Below are 20943 nucleotides of genomic sequence, written 5' to 3'. Positions count from 1 at the left end.
GAATTTTCCGTTGCTAACCATTTCTCTGCTGCTGCTGCTGTTGCCATTGCTGACCCAGAAGCTATACTTTGAGAACCACTGTACTGCTCGTGCGATGTTGGTTAGGTAAATGTCTCGATGTTGAAGTCCCTTTATTTTTCTTTCAAATCTCCAGGGCCTCTCTTATTTTTCTTATCTGTAACATAGATAATATGTACGTACCCTGTGGCTGCTGTGTGAAGATCAAAGACACGATGGACACAACTGAACATTTTTACATTGTGGGGAGCCATACAGATGGAAGAAATAGAAAGCACGGTGAAAGAGCAAAGCCTTTGGAACTTAAAATGTCTGACTTCAAATACTGATTAGGCACCTTCCTTAGCTGTGTAATCATTCTCAAGTTTCTTAACCTTTTTGAGGCTGCTTTTCCATATCTTCAAATACCTCAAAAGGCTGTTGTGAGGATTCAGTGGGTTAGGATGAGAAAGCATGCAGCCTGCAGTGACCTTCTACAAACACCTGCTGCTTTTCATCAGCAGCCCTCTCCCTGCCCAAGGTCATGCCAGTGGACACCCTGCACCTCCATTCCCTGGTTGCAAAGTTAAGTATTTTCTGGTGCCCCTTCCAGCCATGCAATTCTACACTGAAAATTTTTCTTGCACCAGCTCGCAAATTCAAATCCTAATCTGCCCTGATGAGATGACACCCATTTCTCCCTCTCTTCTTGCCTCCCTCAGCCATGCCCCCCAAACACATCCACAAATAGAGGTGCAATGGTTTTTGCTGGCAGTTTTGCTATAAGGTGCAATTTAGTGTTCTAATTAACAAGTATTTGGGAATCCTACATCTGTATTTCCAAGTTAAAGCCTTCTGAATCATGTACACAGGGGAGTGTGGTTAGGAACTTACCCACATCTATATTTCGGATCATCAATTATAATATTGAGTACTAATAAACAATTATGAAATTACAGACTTAAAAGCTTCATAAATATCAATAAACCCCTTTTCCTCCTCTTCTGTAGGAAAACAAGAGGCAATAGGGAATAAATTGCCACCTCTAATTGGCAATCATCAGATTCAAAGACACCTAAGAAAATATATTCAGTACCTCAGGTGGCAGTATTTTTTTTTTTAAAAGTTTCTGTGAAATTACACTGATGAGTTTTTCACACACCAAATGCTCTCTGTTTAATTGAATACTACCTCTTCCAAATGCACAGTGCATGTTGAAAATATTGTAACGTGAGTAGCTTGATTCAAACTGAGCACAGAGAAACAAATTACCTGAAGTTAATTCACAGCAAGCCTTACTGATGCTCTAGAAAATGAATGTGGTATTTATGCACTCTAATTAAATGTACAGAAATTTGATCTCTTGGTCTCCTTAAATCTAGGGTCATCATAAAATGTGGGGGTTTGAGCTGTGGTAAGTTGGAAGTGGTTCTCAAACTCTGGAGTACATAAGAAGCGCCTACAGCACTTGTTAACGGTACACATTCCAGGGCTGAAAAGAAAGCTACACTTTCTTTTTCTTTCTGATGATTTATTGAGGTAGATTCATTTTACATATCATATAATTAACCCATTCCAGGTATAAATTCAGTGAGTTAATTTGCCAAACTATGTTACCATCATCATAACTTAGTTTTGGAAAAAGTGTTTGTCTTCCCCAATAATATCCCTATGTCCATTCTATCACTTGTCCCAAACCACAGTAATCTGTAGATTTGCCTTAGGATATTTCATATTAAGGGAATCAAACAATTTATAGTTTCTTGGGTCTGCTTTCTTTCACTAAGCATATATATATAGTTTTTGAGACAGTCTCATTTTGGCACCCTTGGTAGAGTGCTGTGGTGTCACAGTTCACAACCACCTCAAACTCTTGGGCTTAAGCGATCCTCTTGCCTCAGCCTTCCAAGTAGCTGGGACTACAGGCGCCTGCCAAAACGCCTGGTTATTTTTAGAGATGGGGGTCTCACTCTGGCTCAGGGTGGTTTTGAACTCGTGAACCCAGGCAATCCACCTGCCTTGGCCTTCCAGAGTGCTAAGATTACAGGTGTGAGTCATGGTGCCTGGCCCTGAGCATATTGTTAAGGTTCACCTGCATCACAGCACATATCAGTAGGTTGTTCCTTTTAACTGTGGAATTGTATTCCATTATACGGGTAGGCCACATCTTGTCTATCCATTCAATTGGATACTCCACTGGACATTTAGGTTGTTTCCATTGTTGGCTATCATGAATAATGCTGCTATCAGTATTTGCAATCAAATCTTTGTGAAGACATGTGTTTTCACTTCTATTGAGTAAATATCTAAGAGTAGAATTGCTAGATCATATAGCAGTTTTATGTTTAACTCTTTGAGAAAATGCTAACCTATTTTCCAAAGTGGCTGCACGATTTTATATTTCTATACCCTAGAGCAGTGGTTCTCAACCTTTCTAATGTCGTGGTCCTTTACTACAGTTCCTGTGGCTCGTCACCCACAGGTTGAGAATGGCTGCCCGAGAGACTTTGGTTCCACAGTTCTGCATGGTACCCAGGAATTTGCATAAGAATTAAGAATTCTGCCATAATACTGGCCTGAATGGGTGCTTCCTTTGGGTGCTGAGATAAACTATTAAAAGCCTGTACCACAACAAGCTACTCTCTACCACATAGCCAGCAAGAAAGATAATGGAAAAGAAAATAGACAACGCACCATGAAATGAGGCTAGATGGCCTCTCTTACCTGTAACACAGATTGTCAAATTTTAAACTTTCTAAACTGCATGAGGCCTCTACAAAATCCTTGAGCACTGCTTTAGGGCAGGAAAAGTAATGCAAGATTATATTTAGTAGATGGTTCCTAAGATTGCATTTCCCTAAGAAAAATGTGGGCTTCTGGAGATGAGGACTCATTTGCTGATTAGCTGACCTATGCTTAGCACGCTGCTATTTTAATAACCGCTCCTGGGGTGCAGGGGGAAAAACAAGCTGCTTGCGATGTGTCTAATCACCCATGTCCTGCTTGCTGCGCCAAGAAACTTTCAAGGGTTTAGGGCTTTTTACCTCCAAGGAGAAAGACAGCACGACGTCTGACTTGGAGAGCTGGTTCTCACTCTCCTCGCCCATGTCGATGATGGAAGCGTTGTGGCTGCGTTTGAGTTTCTGGAGCTTGAATTCCCCGCCTTTGGATACTGGCATGCTCTCCAAGTTGGCCATGAGCAAGTTGACAGAGGACTTCAGCTCCTCAATATATGTGTTCTCCATTTCTTTGGATACAAACTTGGGAAATTTGCGTTCCTTGTGAAGAAAAAGAAAAGTATGAGCAAAGGAGTAAACAGAGACCTCATCTATAGAGAAGGGTTTTGTCTCACAGCCCAGAATTAGCAACACATACACTACTAGTCAAATTCACCTAGATTTCATGGCCGTGTACTAGAAAAATATTCAGCCTAGTGGAGTAGACAGCTGCCCGCCTTTTGGTTATTTAAAAATTCTAACAGGTAAGAAACACATACATAAACATACAGCAAGACACAGTCAAATACTCTACTATAGTTCTAGCCGGTCTTCCATTTTCTACAGCAAATTTGATTTGGGGGGGAAGAAAAATAGGGTGATATTTTAAAGTCTGCTTTCAGTTCAGTTTTTCTTCTTAGCAAAATACAGTCAGTTGTTTTTAAGTTATGGAAACAGAAAGACACCCTATTTTTGGATATCAGTAGAGATTTTTCGCACATGAATAATTCAGAGGGAGCTCATTTGAGACTTCTCAAAGATAGTCTATGGCCATTTCTAAGAAGAATAGTTATAGTTTTCAAGAAAAATTAATGAAGTAATGAAAAATGTGACTAGAATCCTTTGAAAAGAACAATTTAGTATCAGAACTGACCTGTGTTTTTTCCTTCCTTTCTCAGGAATTTGGTTGTAATGGCAACACGCTCTAGCCGTGCTCTTGTGTCTTTCTGCTTCCAAGTTGTCCAGGAACCTTGAGTATGCTTTGGTTTAATCACCTTCTCAAGGAATCGTTTCCCACATAGAGCATGAATTGGCCCTCCCTAGCCCTGCCCTGGAACTTATGGGGTATGAAGCAAGCCAATCCAGTTTGACTTTTTTTTTTAACTGACATCCCTCCACCCATGGCCCCCAGGCAAACTCAAACTGGCTTAAACAACAAAAAAATTTGATTAGTTAGAAAATATCCTAAAATACATCCAGCTTGGAATAAAGCTGGAATCAGGGCTTGGATAATGTCATCACAATTGAATTTTTCCTCAGAATCCTGGATTTGGTTTTTCCGGGGTGGCTCCATGCTCAACCTGTCTCCTTTAATGTCATAGAAATGTCATGTCATGCTATCTAGAGGAAGAGTGATTATTTTATCTTGTAACGTCCATGGAAGATCGGAAGTTTTCATCCTAGAATTCTCACCCAAAGTCTAACGTATGTGTATAACTTGAATTGATTTTTATAGCCAATCTGTGCTGTGCTGATTTGGTTGGACATGAGTTGTATCCCCTATCCTATGGCTGGAGGTTAGAAGTCCACCTAGATTACAAGGAACATGAATTGGTTTGGAGTTCTATATGGCAAAAATTAAGATGGCTAGCACATGCACACCTGTCTCAAAGTCAACCAACTGATTCTGTTAAATGGCCAGCCATCACTCAGATCTACTCTCTCGAGCAATTGAAGTGAGATGCATTAAGATTACAATTGGTTGGTGAGGTTGAAATAGTAAGATTATATAGACTCAGAGTTGACTGCCATGTTGGACCAGGCCAAAGCAGAATAAGGCACTTGCCAAAGAAGAGAGAAAGAGGCAGAGGCATAAAGAAGGAAAGAGATGGAGGGAGAGGAGAGAAAAGAAGAGAGAGAAGAGGCTTCTAGAGTTATAGAAAAACTCTTTGACTTTTATTGGTCTTCTAATTCCCACAGGCCTAGTTATTCCTCTTCTATTTTGGTTATATAAGAAGTTCCCATTTTCCTTTCGATAATTCCCTTAACCACTAGTGAGTTATAGTGGTGGTGTTTCTTCCTTGCCACTTTGAAACTTCAGTACAATACCTATAGTGGTTTCTCCCTATAGAGCAGGGATGTCCAACCTTTTTCTTTTTTGGCACACATTAGAAGAATAAGCGTTGTCTTTGGCCACACAGTAAATACACAAATGCTCGCAGAAGCTTTTGAACAAAAGAAAGGGTCCATGCATACTTTTCACAGTTTGACACCTCAGATAAGCAAAACAGTCCTCAAAATATCTGAATGCAGCCCCCAGGTTGGACATCCCTGCATAGAGCTTGGTGGTATCTCTTTGCTGTGCCAGTCTTTTTCCTACCTGGAAGCTTCCACAAGTGTTGTTCCCCTGCTCCTCCCCTCTCTGGGTAACTCATAGCCTTCTTGTCATCTTCCATATTTCAGCTTCTAAACTTCACTTCCCTAGGTTGGGTCCTTTTATTGTACTCGCTAACTTAGCTTCTTGATAATGTCTAGTGCAATGGATTGAATGTTTGTGTCCCCTTCAAATTCATATGCTGAAACCTAATCTTCAGTGTGACGGTGCATATTTGTCCTTGGGGAGGTGATTTGATATGAGGGCAGAGCCCTCACAAATGGAATGAATGACTTTATAAAAGAGGCCCAGAGAGCTCATTTGCTCTACCATGTGAAGACATAGTGAAAGACGGCAGTCAATGAACCAGGAAGTGGACCCTCATCAGATACTGAATCTGCTGGTTCCTTGACCTTGCACTTCCCAGCCTCTAGCACTGTGAGAAACAAATTTCTGTAGTGAATAAACCATCAGTGTTATTCTATTATATCATTCCAAATGGGCCAAGACCACTTGTTATAATTGATGAATCCATTGTGAAATTTATTTGTTTAATGTTTGTCTTCCCTGCTGGGTCGCGAATCAGGGCCATACCTATTTTGAAACCCCTGATGAATTCTTATTATCCAGCATAATGTTTGACATGTAATAAATATTCAATACTTATGAGTTGAGTGAATGATTGACAACTTATCAAAAATGTTCATATTAAATATCACTGTAGCTAAAACTCAGCTGTGAGGAGGAAGTGGAGAAATGACAAATTAAGTTCTGGAAGAACACTGAGATTCTGCTCTTCCATGTAAATGAGTATGGGGGTCTGAAATCTACTCAGCAACCTTGGAGTACTGGTTCCTTCTGGAACCTCTTAGCAAAATCATTTCCTGCTTTAAAATTGGGCTCAGCCTACTACTGTGTGGTGGTTTCTAGACACACTGTGGGTGAATGTGAGAGGAGAAGCAGGATGAATCCTTCTGAAATAAGACGATAGGCTGATTGTCTCAGCAAGAAGTAGGAATGAGTCAATGCAAAAAAAGCCAGAAAATCTTATTTCTCTAAAACTTCTGCATAGTGAACTTGATTTTTCTCATTCTTGGACTTGATCAGGAACAACTTTGAGCACTAGAAATTGGGTATCCTTTAGGCAAAAGTCTGTGAGATTGTGATGACTTGATTTCTGGACCACCAACGTTTAGAAAACATTTATTGCCTTAAACACTGTTCTTAGTACAATGCCAGACACTAGGTGGCTCTTCTTCATGCTTAAAGCAAGTAGCCGGAACAATCTGCCATGTAACATCAAGGCAGATGTCGTAATGGAGGTATATGAGATGTGAATTCTTCCTGAGAGGATCAGGGGTGGCTTCCCAGAGGAGGTGACCTTTGGGCTGAGGGTCTGATGGATGGTGAAGACTATGCCAATGGATTTGGTTGGGTAAGGTAGAGCTAATGCTCTTTCCTACTTCCTATGGAAAATATTATAGGCAACATGAATCTAAGAAGGTTTATATAACTTTACACAGCCACACAGTATTTCCTCATCTCCTTTGGAACATGGTCCTTTTGTAGAACGAAGAGAAGAATAAAGTAGGTTAACTCACGGTCTAAAAGTAGTCCCTGGGCCGCATTAAAGATCTCCAAGGAAAAAAAGTGGCATCCTCAGAGCTCAAAGTCATTACATTAACTATATCTTTCTTCCTCATACTGGGGCCCAACCCTAATGAACTATGTGGTATTGAGGAGGATGTGGTATTTCTGAATTTTACTGCCAGTTGCTGGCTTTGCAGTTGCCAGGGGGATGGAGAGAAATAATGTTTGTGAAGTGGATTCTTTCCTGAAGCTTTGAGAGACTGTATGGTCAAATCATTTCCTCTTATTACACCCCCTATTTGGCACTCACTCAATACCATTTAACTCCGCAATCTTGATATTTTTGAAGAAGAGCCAGTTGACACAGACAATACCATTGTAGCCCAGGGTTAGGTTGCACCAAATTTTACCTAGCACAATATTGGAAAAATCCAAAGAATGATCACTCCTCTCAGAACCTGGGCAGTTCCTAATGACATCATAAAAAGCGGCTCATAAAACTGAAGTCTGCAAGGAAAACAAGGCCGTTTTTCTTCTCTGAGAACTTAAGCCTTGAAAAGAAATAGCATTCTGTCAATCTAGGCTCCTGAGGTTCCTGAGTGGCGTTTTCAGTGGCAGACCCATTACAAACACATTTCCAAGCTAAAGTTGTGCCAAAATAAGGAAAATGCAGTTGTCCATCACTGTTGCTACTCTTCCAAGCAGAAAAATAAATTAGCCTTGACAAAAGAATTGTTTATTCACATTGCTTTATGGAAGACACAGCACATGGGTGAACAAAGCCCTCCAAAGACAATCTCGGCTGGATATTTATTTTTGTTTTGGGCTGATAATATTCCTCAACAAGGATGGCCTCCCCAGGACAATTCCTCCCAGGGTTATTCATGCTCTGAGGGATTTTGGAACATCTTGAAAAATAGTATTTAAATGTTCTAACAGTCACTAGGTCACTAGCTTCCTGAGCCATTGGCTTTTTTCCCCCTGTTTTGGAATTCTAACCAGAGAGGATGAGTGGGGTGTGTGTAGATACTGACCAGTCTACCCTCTCTCAAAGAGAGGTTCCCTGGACCCCAAAGGCTGAAATGATATATACCAGAAAGTGATCAGAAGGAGAGGCGTGAAGAACAGACATTTCTAGATATAGGAGCCCCCAGCAATATTGCAGCTCTTTAGTCCAATCTCTCAAACACTTCCAGGGCTCCTGTCAGGTGCCATGGTTGTCACTGGGGATGAAAGTGTCAGCAGGGCAGTGACGGGATGGGGGGAAAATGTCAGAAAGTGTCGAAGTGGACACCATGTGACACATGAAGCAACAGAGCCACGCACAGAGGACCAGGAGGGCACCAAGGAACCTTGTCCAGTCCATGTTTGTGAACAGACTTGACTCTGAATCCTGGTATGCCACTTACTAGCTTTGGGACTTTAGATAGATTTCTTTACCTATCTGAATTTTGATATGAATTCTGCATTTGAAATGAATGAAAATAAAAAATGTCATAGAGGTATTGTGAAGGATAAGAGTTAATCACAAACATGAGTACTTTTTGACTACTCTCTCTCTCTCATACACACACACACACACACACACACACACCCAGGTGCTATGCTATGACCATCACTACTAATGACAATATTACTAAAATAATGGTGACTATAGGACGGATAGTGATGCTCGTTGGCATTTGCCAAGTGCTGACTAGTGTCTTGGACACTAGCTCACATATATTACATCCTTTATCTCATCCAAACCTTCCAACAACTCACTGAGGCAAGTGCTGCTATTTACTCTCATCTTTTGGAAGAAAATAAGGCACAAAAATGAAAGCAATAATTGGTTGAGTTGCATTTGAAACTCAGCAGACTGGCTCTGGAGCACATGTTCTCAGCTCTGGTATGATAGAGTCCAACTACCTGGTTCCAGATGGCAACAGAGCTGAGGCAATCCTATGGGGTCTCCCACACGGTGCCCCTGCATGCATCACCTTGGTTTGTAGCACTCAGCAAAAGGCACTTACCATTACCCAGTCAACATGCACAATGTAGGGTAGTATAGGGAGAGACCAGGAAGAGGTGAGCACATTAAATGAGAGAAAAAAGGTCTTGGTAGTAATTTGTCAAAATCAGTATCACATACATTGGAAGGCACGTTGGGCTCAGGCATGAGAGTTTTTTGGATTGGCTTCTTTACCCAACTGGTCTTACCTCCTCAGCTTCAGTGAATTAGATGGACTTCTCTTCAACAAGCTTCAGAGGACCTCTCTGGCATTTAGATTTTTTCCTTGAACTCAGATTTCCCTAGTTTCTTAGTTATCTGACAAAGGCCAGAGTTAGGGAAATATTCCTCATAACACATTTTTTGGGGGGATAACAAATTGAAATAAACTCCTACTGTGTGCTGGACACTGGTGCTACATCAACACACAGCATGAACAACACCAGATACAACATTAGTTTGCAAACTGGGGGTTAGTTTCATTCTCTGATAGAAAAAGATTCCATTTCTATCTGATTTTTTGGTAGCATGTAGAACAGAATTTTTGCATCAGAGAAATATTTGGATATTATTTCTACTGATGTTTGTAATAGGGACAGGGTATGAGATGCTAATTTTGCCTGGCATAGAAGAGAAGTCTAAATGGCAATTCCACATTTCAAATGACAGCTTGAAAAAGCAATGGTATTTCACTCCTAGGCCTCTGCCACTCATACTACAAAAGCCATATTATTTGTCCTAAATAATTAGCTCAAGAATTTTGGAATTTCACCCTAAAACGTGGCCAAAAGAACGGGCAAATATCACAGTAGCATTAATGCCACAATCTGCCTGTTTAAGCTTTAATGTCAACTTTTGATTACACAATTTAAATAACTTAGAACTTAATTCCTGGGTGAAATTTGGGAACACTTTAATATCAACATGAGAGGATTTGGGAAAACGTTTGAACAGGGATTAAGAAGTCTTTTCTACCAGCTTAAAAAAAATGCATTCAGATCTCTTCCCGGAACTTCTAAGGCAGCATGACTGATGTTCACAGTGAGACCGTCTCTGTCTGGTGTTCTTGCTCAGCTTCTCTGTCTGATGATTTGTGGGATGTTAGTGCGACCTTTTCTTCCCTCAATTCCCTGATAAGCTGTACTTAGAAATGAGACAAGTGAGTCTATGCAGAACAAATGACACTTTCCATTTTTTTTTAAACATTAGAGATTTTCTCTATGTATCATGTTCTAAGTATTCTCTGCACGTCACAGTGTAATCTTACAGTACAAAGTTGTGGGAAAGAGAAAGCCAGCGTGCTCTTGCCCCTGTTCTCTTCTAAGAAGAGAGGACAAATATCATCCTTTTAGCGGAAATGTGTGACAGATGCTACTAGCAGAATGACCAGAGGTCCCCACGATATCTTTTCCAGAGTCCAAAAAAATTCAGGTAGAGAGGATTGTGAATTTCAGGACCCAGTTCTGCTGAACACTGTTGCTGCCTCCGGGCTTTTGGGTAACCTGAAGGGAATACACAGCAACTTTTAGTGGAGTAAAGGAAGCAGCTTCTAGGAGGGGGAACCGTCAGGAAGAGAGGAAGGGGGCAGAGAACAATCCTGTCTGGGAGGAACTTCCTGCCTCTTATCTGATTACTCAAAAGAAAGAGCATGAAAGATGAAATGACCGGACTCAGCTTTCTGCTTACTAGCTGAGTGAACTGGGGTGTATCACTGAAACGCTTTGATTTGCTTAAACTGGGGAAAATTAGTGTAACTCCAAGGACTGTCCATCACAGGTCCAGATGAGGGTTTATGTGAAATTGTACAGCCAGTGCCTGGCACATTTAATAAAGAACTGATTAGCAGAGAGAGCGGTCTGGACGAGGGGAGATGAACACCTGGGTGAAGGGCATGCTGGATACTTGGGGTAGGATGAGAAAGAAAATAATGTGGGAGGCTGAGGCAAGAGAATCGCTTAAGCCAAGAGTTGGAGGTTGCTGTGAGCTGTGTGAGGCCACGGCACTCTACCGAGGGCCATAAAGTGAGACTCTGTCTCTACAAAAAAAAAAATAAATAAAAATAAATAAATAAATAAATAGAAAATAATGAGGACCTGTGTTTGGAAGGGTATTTAATAAGGATAATATTATTACTGGTGAAGAGTCCACATTCTTGTCATAAAGTGACGTTGGCCAAGTCCTCTCATGTCTCTGCTTTAGCTTCCTCATCTATGAATTGGGGATATTGATAACACCTTTCTCATAAGGTTGTTGGAGGATTAGAGAGACTCTCAAATGTAAAATGCTTGGAAGAGAGTCTGGGACACAGGAGAACACTATATAAATGATAGTTACTGCTACTGGGTACATCTACAGTGTCTCCCAATTCATAATGACCAGGCTACTCACAGCCCTTCAACTTTCTCCCTTTACCCTAAGTGATAAATCTCCAGCGTCTGTATATTCAACAAGACTCTCACTCCTTCTCCACTGTGAATTGGTTGACTTCACTAGGGTTTGGCTTTTGAACCAACTTGGGCCAATCAAAGGTCCAATTCGTGGGACTTGTGAATTTGCAGGGAGTAGTAAGAAAAGGGGTAAGAGGAGAGGAGGAGAAAGATTTGAGAGGAAGGACGACTATCTTAAGGATTCTCCATTTGGCCATACCAGAAACACGTGAAACTGTGGGATACCCATGCTTCTCCCTTGAGAAGAAAAGAAAAAGCTGGTTTGCAGAGAAGAAAAGGATATTGAATATGACACACAAAGACAAGAAGTGGAAGGGAAGTCCTGACCACTCTGAGATCTCTGGTTTCTTCCTAAATTCTAGCTGCAATGTGCCCATGGGGTCTGTGAGATACTTCTCGATCCCTAATTCTCCTCCTTTACATAAGCCCCTTTGAATTGGTGCCTCTTATTTATAATCAACAGTGTTCTACCCATTTTTTTAATTCAGAGCACACAGTGAATTATATATGATGGATGACAACTATCTTCAGGAATTTCTGGTGATGATATTTACAGGAGATAACACTTAGCCATATGGGTTGAATTGCACATCTTCACTAAAAATCACTGTGATGCCAGAAATAGAAAAATCAGGGCATGCTAAAAGAAGATAAGCAGAGGTGCTTTGTTTCAAAATGTCTTCACAAACTAGCCAATAGCCAAGATCTTGATATTTTATTTAATTTTTAGTAGTGAGCTATTTTGCAATTATTAGCCAGCCTGGTTTGGGCAAAGAGAGAATTTATTTTTCTGGAATCCTACTAAACTGAGGGCAAAGCAAGTACATGACTAAGGCTCAAGGCACTTAAAACAACTGAGGACTCCCTGATACTTCAGGGTAGTTTCCTCATCTCTATTTCTCTCCTATGAAAAGGAGTTTGTTTGCTTTATTGTTTCATATTCTTTTTCCTACATGGAAAAATTGAACAAGGCTGCAGGCATCTTTCTACTACTGGAAGACACAGCCTTATAGACCCAGTCAGCAGCCCCCAGGGAAAGGATTCATTGGTTTAGTTTGCATCAAGTATCCATTTCTGGACTAATCACTTGTGGCCAGAGATGGCTGGGAACTGTGATTGGTTCCGTTTGGATGAAGAACTCACTGTAACACCAACCAGTTGTGGCAAGGTGGCCACAATACGAATGAACATTTCAGAATAAGAAAGCCAACTTCTAAAAGAACTGAAGACAGTCACAGGAAGCCTAACTCACGGAAATTCTCAAAATCCTCACGGTTGGGAGGGATCCTCCATATATTTTAGTTATTCTTCATTCTCTGTAAATACTAACCAAGATTCACTTTAACTGCCCATTTCATTATCTAAGAAGGCTTAATTCTAAGCCGTTGATAATATCCTACTTAACTTTAGAATATTTAATGGTATGGGCTCGGAGAGAGTTCTTTGATCTACTGTTCACAGAAAAGCACGTTGGCCAGTGTATGCCAATTGTTCATTTGGGATCTTTTAAAAATTAAAATTAGTCTAACACTAGTTTTAAATTATCACAGTAAGCCTCAAAGTAAAAAAGCAACTCAAATAAAGGTGCCTTGAGCTTGTTTTTGAAATATGGGTGTGTGATTTTATTCATATTAGATGAGAATTTGTTAGAACTGTAATAGTGGCTCCCTTTTATGCATAATCCTCCTAACAGGAGACATTGCGATAACAGGAGAAGTAAATTCTAAAGGCTCATTAATGTTTACTCCCACATTAAGCAGGATTTAAAAACATAAGAACCTCTTACACTACCTTTAGCTAACTCCCTGAATGCATACTATTTTTAGCCACCAGACTGACTTGACTATAAACTTTAAAGGTGTCCAAAAACAAGATGCAAAACATTGTAGTGAAAGTGTGCATAAACAGAAGGATTTTCATACTCCTTGGAATCTTTCTCTGACTTCTCTTTCAGCAGGATTCCTTCCTACGAGTCGTGAGATGCCTCTTTTATAAAGAGAAAGGCTGAGTGCTAAGCTTACCCCGTGTCCACCCTCCCTGCTGTTTCTGACAGCCCTACCTTCACATGCACCCATGGCTTGTGGCTGTAGTAGGAACAAGGAGGACCTGGTTGTTATTTAACATACTATATTTTGTTTTGTCAATTTGGGGCTATTAATTATAATTTAAAATAATTTATTAAGATATCATTTAATTTGATCCCTGAGTTCACAGGAACCCCTGAAATTTTGCATGTGAAATGAACACCTCAGCCCAGCAGCAAGCCTAATGTTTAGACAGACTGATGTTGAGGGTCCAGTGCAGCCCCTTTACCAGTGCCTATCAGGTTCTGCCTGGATTTTCCCTTCTCTGAAAGAAGAAGGCTAACTAAAACATCCTTAGAGGACTGTTTTTAGGATTGACCGAGATGGTGCATACAAAGCATTTAGCATGCTTAACACAGAGTCAGCACTCAAAAAACACCATTAGCATTACTGCTATTAATAATAAGGCATGTGGCAGGGACGGCAGTAAGAGTGGATAACAGTTAGTTGTCTCAACATCAAGAAATGATCTTCACCCTGGAGGCGTTCTACCTACTGGGAGACTCAGGCACGTAAACAAATGATCAGCATTCAGTGACCTGCTATAATAAAGGTCTACAAGTCTGGCCAGAGCACAAAGGTGGGGAGGGCTGACTGATGGCTAAGCTCCTAGAGAAGGAGTCAGGTCCCGAAGGAGGTGAGTTTGCTAAGTGGAGGGGTGGAGGAAGGTCATTCCAGGTTGAGACCCCAGTTGGTATAAAGGCAGAAGTCTGGAAAGGGCCTGGTATATTCAGAGGGAGACATTCTCTGCATCTGGATTGGGGGGGTTCTGGTGGGAAAGTTGTGAGAGGCAAAGTTAATAAGGAAACGTATAGCCTGCTGATTAACAGCCTTGAATATCATTGTGTTTGGCACAATAGGGCAATCTATTGAAGGATTTTCAGATGTTTGCATTTGAGTTTCAGAATGGCAATTATGTGTAGGAAGGACAGGAAGGGGGTGAGACTGGAACCAGGGATACCTATCAGAGGCCATGGCAGCACCCAGGTGCTGAGGGTGAGGGCCTGGACCACCGCTCGAGCAGTGGGGCTGGAAAGCAGCCATCCTGGGCCCACTGCGGAGGCAGTGTGGGATGGCTGTGTGACCAGTCGAGCGTGGAGTGTTGTGGAGAGGAAAGAGAGATTGTCAGTGACTAGGCAGTTTCATCCAAAGGAATCGGATATAGAACACATGCAGAGGAGTGAATGTAGGTATGTGTGGGGTGGGAGGAAGAAGATGAGAAGCCAGATTTTGAACCTGAAGTGCTAGGGGAGTGTTTAAGAGGAAATGTTCCATTGACAGTTGGAAATATGAATCTAGAACTCCAAGGAAAGGTGAAGCCCGAGTCTGGGTTTTCGCTGGAGCCAAGAAAAATGCAAGTGGTATCTGGGAGAGCTCGCCTTGGGAGAAGAGGGCTGAGGGCCCAGCCAGGGGGACTATCCTCATCGTCCCCCCTCTCTGCTGCTCTGCTGTGTCTTCAGCAGTCCCTTAATAATTAGTGTGCCTCCCAAGTGGGACTTCGGCCTGGTTCCCGGAAAATATCCCGAATGTTTCCTTACCCTGGCTATCTGGTCTGCCATCTGGAGACGTCCATCCAGCTCTCGTCTGATCTGAGCTGCCTGCTCATCTGGATTGTCCAGCTGCACAAAAGCACAAACATTGAGACTTTCAGTTTGGTCACAAAGGCCAACAGACTCAGGACTTTCCATTCTGCACTCCCCTCCCCCACTCTGTGTTCCATGGACATATTTCATGAAAAACCAGACTCTGGTAACCAAAAGGTCCAGTTTGAGTAATCCCAAGTTAATTTTAGGCAGAGTGTGATGTGGTAGACAGTTGGTAAAAGAGACAATTGAATTACCTTGCGCAAACATCAATCACTTTGGAAATGCTAGCTGGCAGTGTTTCTCACGAGGGCCCAAGGCAGCACCTCTGTTTTGGTCCAATGAAGGAAGTGCTTACATGGTTGATGTACAAAGAAAAATATGGCAATGAAACTATTAGAAATGAAGGGAGCAGACATGGTGCATATCCACGGTGCACGCACGGTATGTGTCTGGCTGCCCTTCCACTTTCAGACCATGGAAGATGAATCAGTCATTGTATTCCTCCTCAGAAAGCTCTGAGACCTTCCCAACCAGCCCTCCAGAGTGCTACTTCCAATCAGCCAGTGTTGGTATCTAAGTTGAAATCTATTCTTGTCTTCCCCGAAGAGGAGAGCTATTAGGATATAAAGATCAGAACACTCAAGAATAAATAAATCTGGACAATTCCCTAATTTCTCTGCTTTCAGTTTCCCATCTAAAGAATAAGGGGTTGGTTATGAAATCATCATCCTCTTCATATCTTCCTACAAAGATATGAAAGTGAAAATGATTAGCAAATATTTCTCTAAAGGGCCATATAATCAAGACTTTAAGCTCTGAGAACTTCAGATCTCTGTTGCAATTGACTCCTTTACTATGTATGAAATAGACAATGTATAAGTAAATGAGAGCCACTGTGTTTCAAAGAAATTTTTTTTATTTACAACAGGTGGCAGGCCATAGTTGGTTATTTCTGTTTTAGGACTTAAAGTTATCTCTTTATGTCCAAGCAACCTTAGCATTATCCTTCAAAGTGTTATTACTGGGTCTGCTTTTCCCAGCATGTTATTATTTATTCACAGAAACATTTAATAAGGAACAGAAACATTCAAATAAAATTCCTCTTTTTAGTATATATTAACTCACAACAAAAAGTAGCATAAGAAATATATGCATTTTCTAAGTCACTGCCTTCTAAAATTTATTTTTACTCAGAAGTTTTAAACTCGGGGCTTACAAAAAGAGATTCTCACCTATACTATACAATGCTATAAAAAATAAGTTATACAATGAATCCCCAACAATAAAAGTACTTTGAGTGCTATTAAAAAAATAAATAAATAAAAATAAGTTATATCTAATATGATGTAAATAATAGCACTAGAAAATTAATAATAATACTTTTTTTTTGAGACAGCATCTCACTAAATTGTGAGGCTTCAGTGCCATGGCATTAGCCTAGCTTACAGCAACCTCAAAATGAAGTGATCCTCCTGCCTCTGCCTCTAGACTAGCTGGGACTATAGGCACCCGCCACAATGCTCAGCTGATTTTTCTTCTTTTACTAGAGATGGGGGTCTCATTTTTGCTCAGGCTAGTCTCAAATTCCGGAGTTCAAGAAATCCTCCCACCTCGGCCACCTATAGTGCTAGGATTACAGGCAGGAGGCATTGCACCTGGCCTATAATGATAGTTTTGAAACATCATAATTAATCTTTGGTTTATTTTACAAAACACATGAAACATCCATCTGGCTTTATGCTCTGATTTTTATCACCCTATTGAATTCAGGTATTAGCATTGCTTTATCTTCTTTTTTCTACAGTTTTGGAGAGAAGGACTTATTTCCTAGATCATGAACACTGGATTGCAACATTTGGTAATATATTCTAAGGCAGTATTTTCCGAAGGATGTTCGGCTGAACAACAATACTAGATACTTCTGAAGAAAGGTTTTCAGAAGGGCTCTAGAAGAGTGGTCAGATAAGCTTGGAAAATGCCATGTTGAAAAGCACAAAACTCTGAGACGTTTTGTAGTAAAGACATTTTTACATTTGGACCAACTCAACTGCTGTTTAACTGAAAGTGAAAGTGTTTCTTTTTGTATAATGCTCATAAAACCCCCGTGGGAAATCACGCTCTAAATCAGTGATTTGCAACTGGTGTGCCATGCGAGGATCTTAAGTGTGCTGCAAAAATTTTAAAGATCATTAAATTATTTTTGAAAGAAGTTCAAAGCACAGTGAGTATATTCTTTTTTTAACCCTTCTTTTGGACCAATATAATTTAAGTGTGCTGTGGATGGTTAACTATAGATAGGTTCAAGTGTGCTGCGAGATAAAAAAAAAAGGTTGAAAAACACTGCTCTAAGAAATGTAGAGGCTTGGTGCCCATAGAACAGTGGTCTGGTTCCGGCCACAATCACCAAGGCTGGAGGGTTCGAACCTGGCCCGGGGCCATCTAAAACAACAATGACAACTGCAACAAAAATGATAATAGCTGGGCCTTGTGGCGGGCGCCTGTAGTCCCAGCTACTTGTGAGGCTGAGGCAAGAGAATCACTTAAACCCAAGAGTTTGAAGTTGCTGTGAGCTGTGATGCTACAGCATTCTATGGAGGGTGACATGATGAGACTCTGTCTCAAAAAAAAAAAACATAAAATAAAATAAACAAATGTAGAAAGAACCACCTGAAAGCAGTCACACTGACCAGTGTTCCAGCCTGATCACCACTTTCTGATAGGCCCATGTGGGAAACATGGTGTCTTCAGTGCTGTTTTTAAGCTCCAATGAGCTGCTTTTCTTTTATTCCCTTGGAAAGCCCAAGAGTTCTTCAGATTCAGGTGTAAATTCCCTGAGAACACTCAGAGCTATCTTGTTCAAAATACAGATGCAAACGAAACACCACTCTGCACCGCTTCTCTGAGAAGCAGCAGAATGATTTGGTCAGGGCTGAAGCTGAGAATTCTGTCAGAAGATATCATGGTCACGCAGGTTAAAACTGAAAGGCAAAAACACAACCCCGCAGAAGCAGCACCGTTACTGAATCTCCCAGAGGCATTTGAGTTCTCTCGGTGGCCTCACAGCATGCAACTGGAAACAGCAGAGAATGCTGGCAATGAGGATGGCGGGCAAGGTCGACATTAAGCTTACTGTACAGTCTTTCATTCATTAATTCACTTATTCACTCATACACTCATTGACATTTTATGGAAAAGAACAGAAAACCTAGGCCCCAATTTCATGGAGCTCACATCTAGCAAGAACAGTTATGACTTGGACACAAGGTTAGCATTTACTGATACCTGTACCAAATGCCAAATTACCCTCTGACCTGTTCCATAACCTTTTCTAAAGGCTCTCAAGAAACAGGTGCTAATATGCTTCCTGGAGGAAAAAGGATACAGGGATCAGGAAATGCTGCTCTCTCTTGAAAATTTATAATATACAGTAGTATAATCAAGACTGAGAAATTCTAGAGCCAAAAATGTATTTAATTGCATTTGTCTTTTCACACAAACTTTGTCTTTTACACAACTATTGCACCCAAAACAAACATTCCACAGAGTAGTTTGGGAAATCCCACATGTGAAACAACAACTTTATGAGATAGGTACTATTATTATTCCCCTTTTAACAGATGAGGAAATTGAGTGTTGGTAAGGTCGAGAAAAATGCCACAGTCCACATTGCTAGTAAAGTGGTTTTAGCCATTTGAAGCTGAGTCTGCTCTGCCTCAACTCAGAACTCTTTAGCCCTGCACGATGTTGGCTTCCTTCCTAAGTGCCTCGTTCTAATCGATTCTGACAATTATCTATCGGCACTCTCACTTTTTTCCTTGTAGATATAGGTTGATTTGACATAGAGCGCCACCACCGGCCAGCAGAGAAATGTTGACCCTCTGTCACTTGTCACGACTAATTGATTTCTCCTGGGGAGGCTATATAGCACAGCCAGATTTCCTCCCTAAGCCATGATAGCAATGGATGTATCCTTATCCTGGCTTTGCCACTTAGTAGCTGTGTGACCTTGGGAAAATTACTTTACCTCTCTGTGCTTCGGGCCTCATCTGAATAACCAGGTAGCTTTCCCCAATGATGCCATAAGAATTAAATGAGACAATAGATATAAAATGCTCAGTGCAGTGTTTGGCATCCAGAAAACCCTGGGGAAATGATGGCTGCTGTTACTTGTGCTCTTACTAAAACAGTCCATGCAGGCTGCACTTCTGACATGGGCCACAATGGGGCGTCAAATGATCAGAATAGGAAGTGCCAGATGGGACACCGTCCTTCCCTGTGTGGGTGTGGAGCCTTGGTCTGACAGTCTATGCAGAGCAGGTGATGTGATCAGAGGCTCCCATCTCTTGATAAATTTCCTGGGCTTTTCTGTGTGTCCCACTTCCTGCGGGTCGAGTCCTTTTGCTCTGTTAGACTTTAATTAGCAGGACTGACCGAAGGCGGACACTGCTGCCTGACAGCTAATGATCTGAAGAGAGGGTAAAAGGGAAATGCGACTGAAGCTCCCTAAAATAGCCTGCCATGATAGGGAAGGCCATCCTCAACCAATGAGCTTGATGGCCCCACTGTCTGAAATCCAAAAATATCAAGAGAAATCAAGTAATTACCTTTTCAAGTACTGGAAAAAAAAAAGGCAGAGAGTGAGCTTCCATGGAAACGAGGTTCTGTTTACTGCACTGGTCTTTTCCACTGAGGAAAGGAAAGATCAGCCTGAGAACCAAGACAAGGGCAAGCCTCTCACACAGACAGCTCATTCGGGTTCAGAAATGTACATGGGCATAAAAGCTCTTTACCTAATTAGACAAATAATCTTCCTACCAGCACAGGTCAAGCAGAGATAGTGCTGTTGTTTTGACTTGTCAGTCAAGCAAAGGGAAATATATTTTCGTGGGCTTTTCCTTTAAAGCGATGGAGAACTGAGCTCAGCATTGCATAAGTGCAGACAGGTATCTCCAGAGCCTTGGCTCCTGGGTAGCAGGTGACCTTCCAGCTAATGTAGAGGTGAGAACTGAGATCAGTGTGACTGTAGGGCTCAGCTGAACCCAGACCTGAGACCCAGCAGAGTGGGGTTGTGCCCATTTATCCTGCTCCTTAGCTATGCCACCTTGTCAAGTCTCCTGACCTTGCTGAGCCTCAGCTTCTTCACCTACAAAGCGGAAATTATTTTTATCTTTTGAAAAGACAAACTTGGGTCCAAATCTTGGCTTTGTGATTTTTTTACTGAAAGGAATTGAACATGCAATTGAATATTTTTAAGTTTCAGTTTCCTTGTCTGTAAAACTGGGCTAAGTACCCTCGCGCGTTCTGAGGATTACATCAGATGATGTGCATCTAAGTGCCTAGTGTGGTGCTGGCACACAGTAGGTCCTATAGTTCAGCAAATAGTTTCTGGAGCTATCTCTACTTCAGAATGGGTGCTCAGCACATATTAACTTTCCTCCCTGCCTTTGTGAATTTATGAAAGAAACCAGAGGGTGGTGGGGTGTCCTGGATCCTGGAATGGATGTTAAGAGACTGTGTTCTGGTGCTTCATTTGCCCTTCACTGTGGGATCTTGGGCCAAAGTCATAACTCTCTTCCCACAGTCCTTTCTCCTGAGAAATGACAAGCTATAAGCTTTTATGTTCCAGGATGCTAATAAAAGATGAGATGAGTATTTTCCAAAGTTATATGCTAGGGAACATCAATCCTCTGGGGCATCTAGATCCTCAGTGAGAAAGTGTTCTGCAGCCACAGACAGTCTGGAAGTCCTGCTTCTTCTGTCCTCTTTGTGGAGAGCCATAGAATGTACTAGTAAGACGCCTCACCCAAGGCATCCTCACGCAGCCCCACATCCTCCTAACTTATCTGCCCATGTGTGAAACACATCTGAATACCCAGGAACACATTTTGGCACCTAGTCAATTCTCTTGCATGATTGATTTTTTTATGTTTGTGGAC

At 41.4% G+C, this 20943-nt stretch overlaps 1 protein-coding gene across 13 annotated transcripts in view; it reads right to left on the bottom strand.

The window, feature by feature from the left end:
• Positions 1-20943, bottom strand: part of CADPS (calcium dependent secretion activator) — a 499139-nt gene that overhangs the window by 250405 nt on the left and 227791 nt on the right. For all 13 annotated transcript variants that reach the window (XM_053599820.1, XM_053599828.1, XM_053599822.1 and 10 more), the window contains exons 4-5: positions 14960-15040; positions 3042-3275 (exon numbers count right to left, since the gene is read on the bottom strand). In XM_053599820.1, coding sequence (XP_053455795.1) covers positions 3042-3275; positions 14960-15040 — 315 coding nt within the window. The remainder of the gene's footprint in view (positions 1-3041; positions 3276-14959; positions 15041-20943) is intronic.

This window comes from Nycticebus coucang, chromosome 8, assembly GCF_027406575.1.
Source record: "Nycticebus coucang isolate mNycCou1 chromosome 8, mNycCou1.pri, whole genome shotgun sequence".
In the NCBI taxonomy this organism is placed as follows: domain Eukaryota; kingdom Metazoa; phylum Chordata; class Mammalia; order Primates; family Lorisidae; genus Nycticebus; species Nycticebus coucang.
The sequence above is the reverse complement of the archived record's forward strand: the minus strand, read 5'-3'. Positions and strand labels throughout refer to the sequence as shown.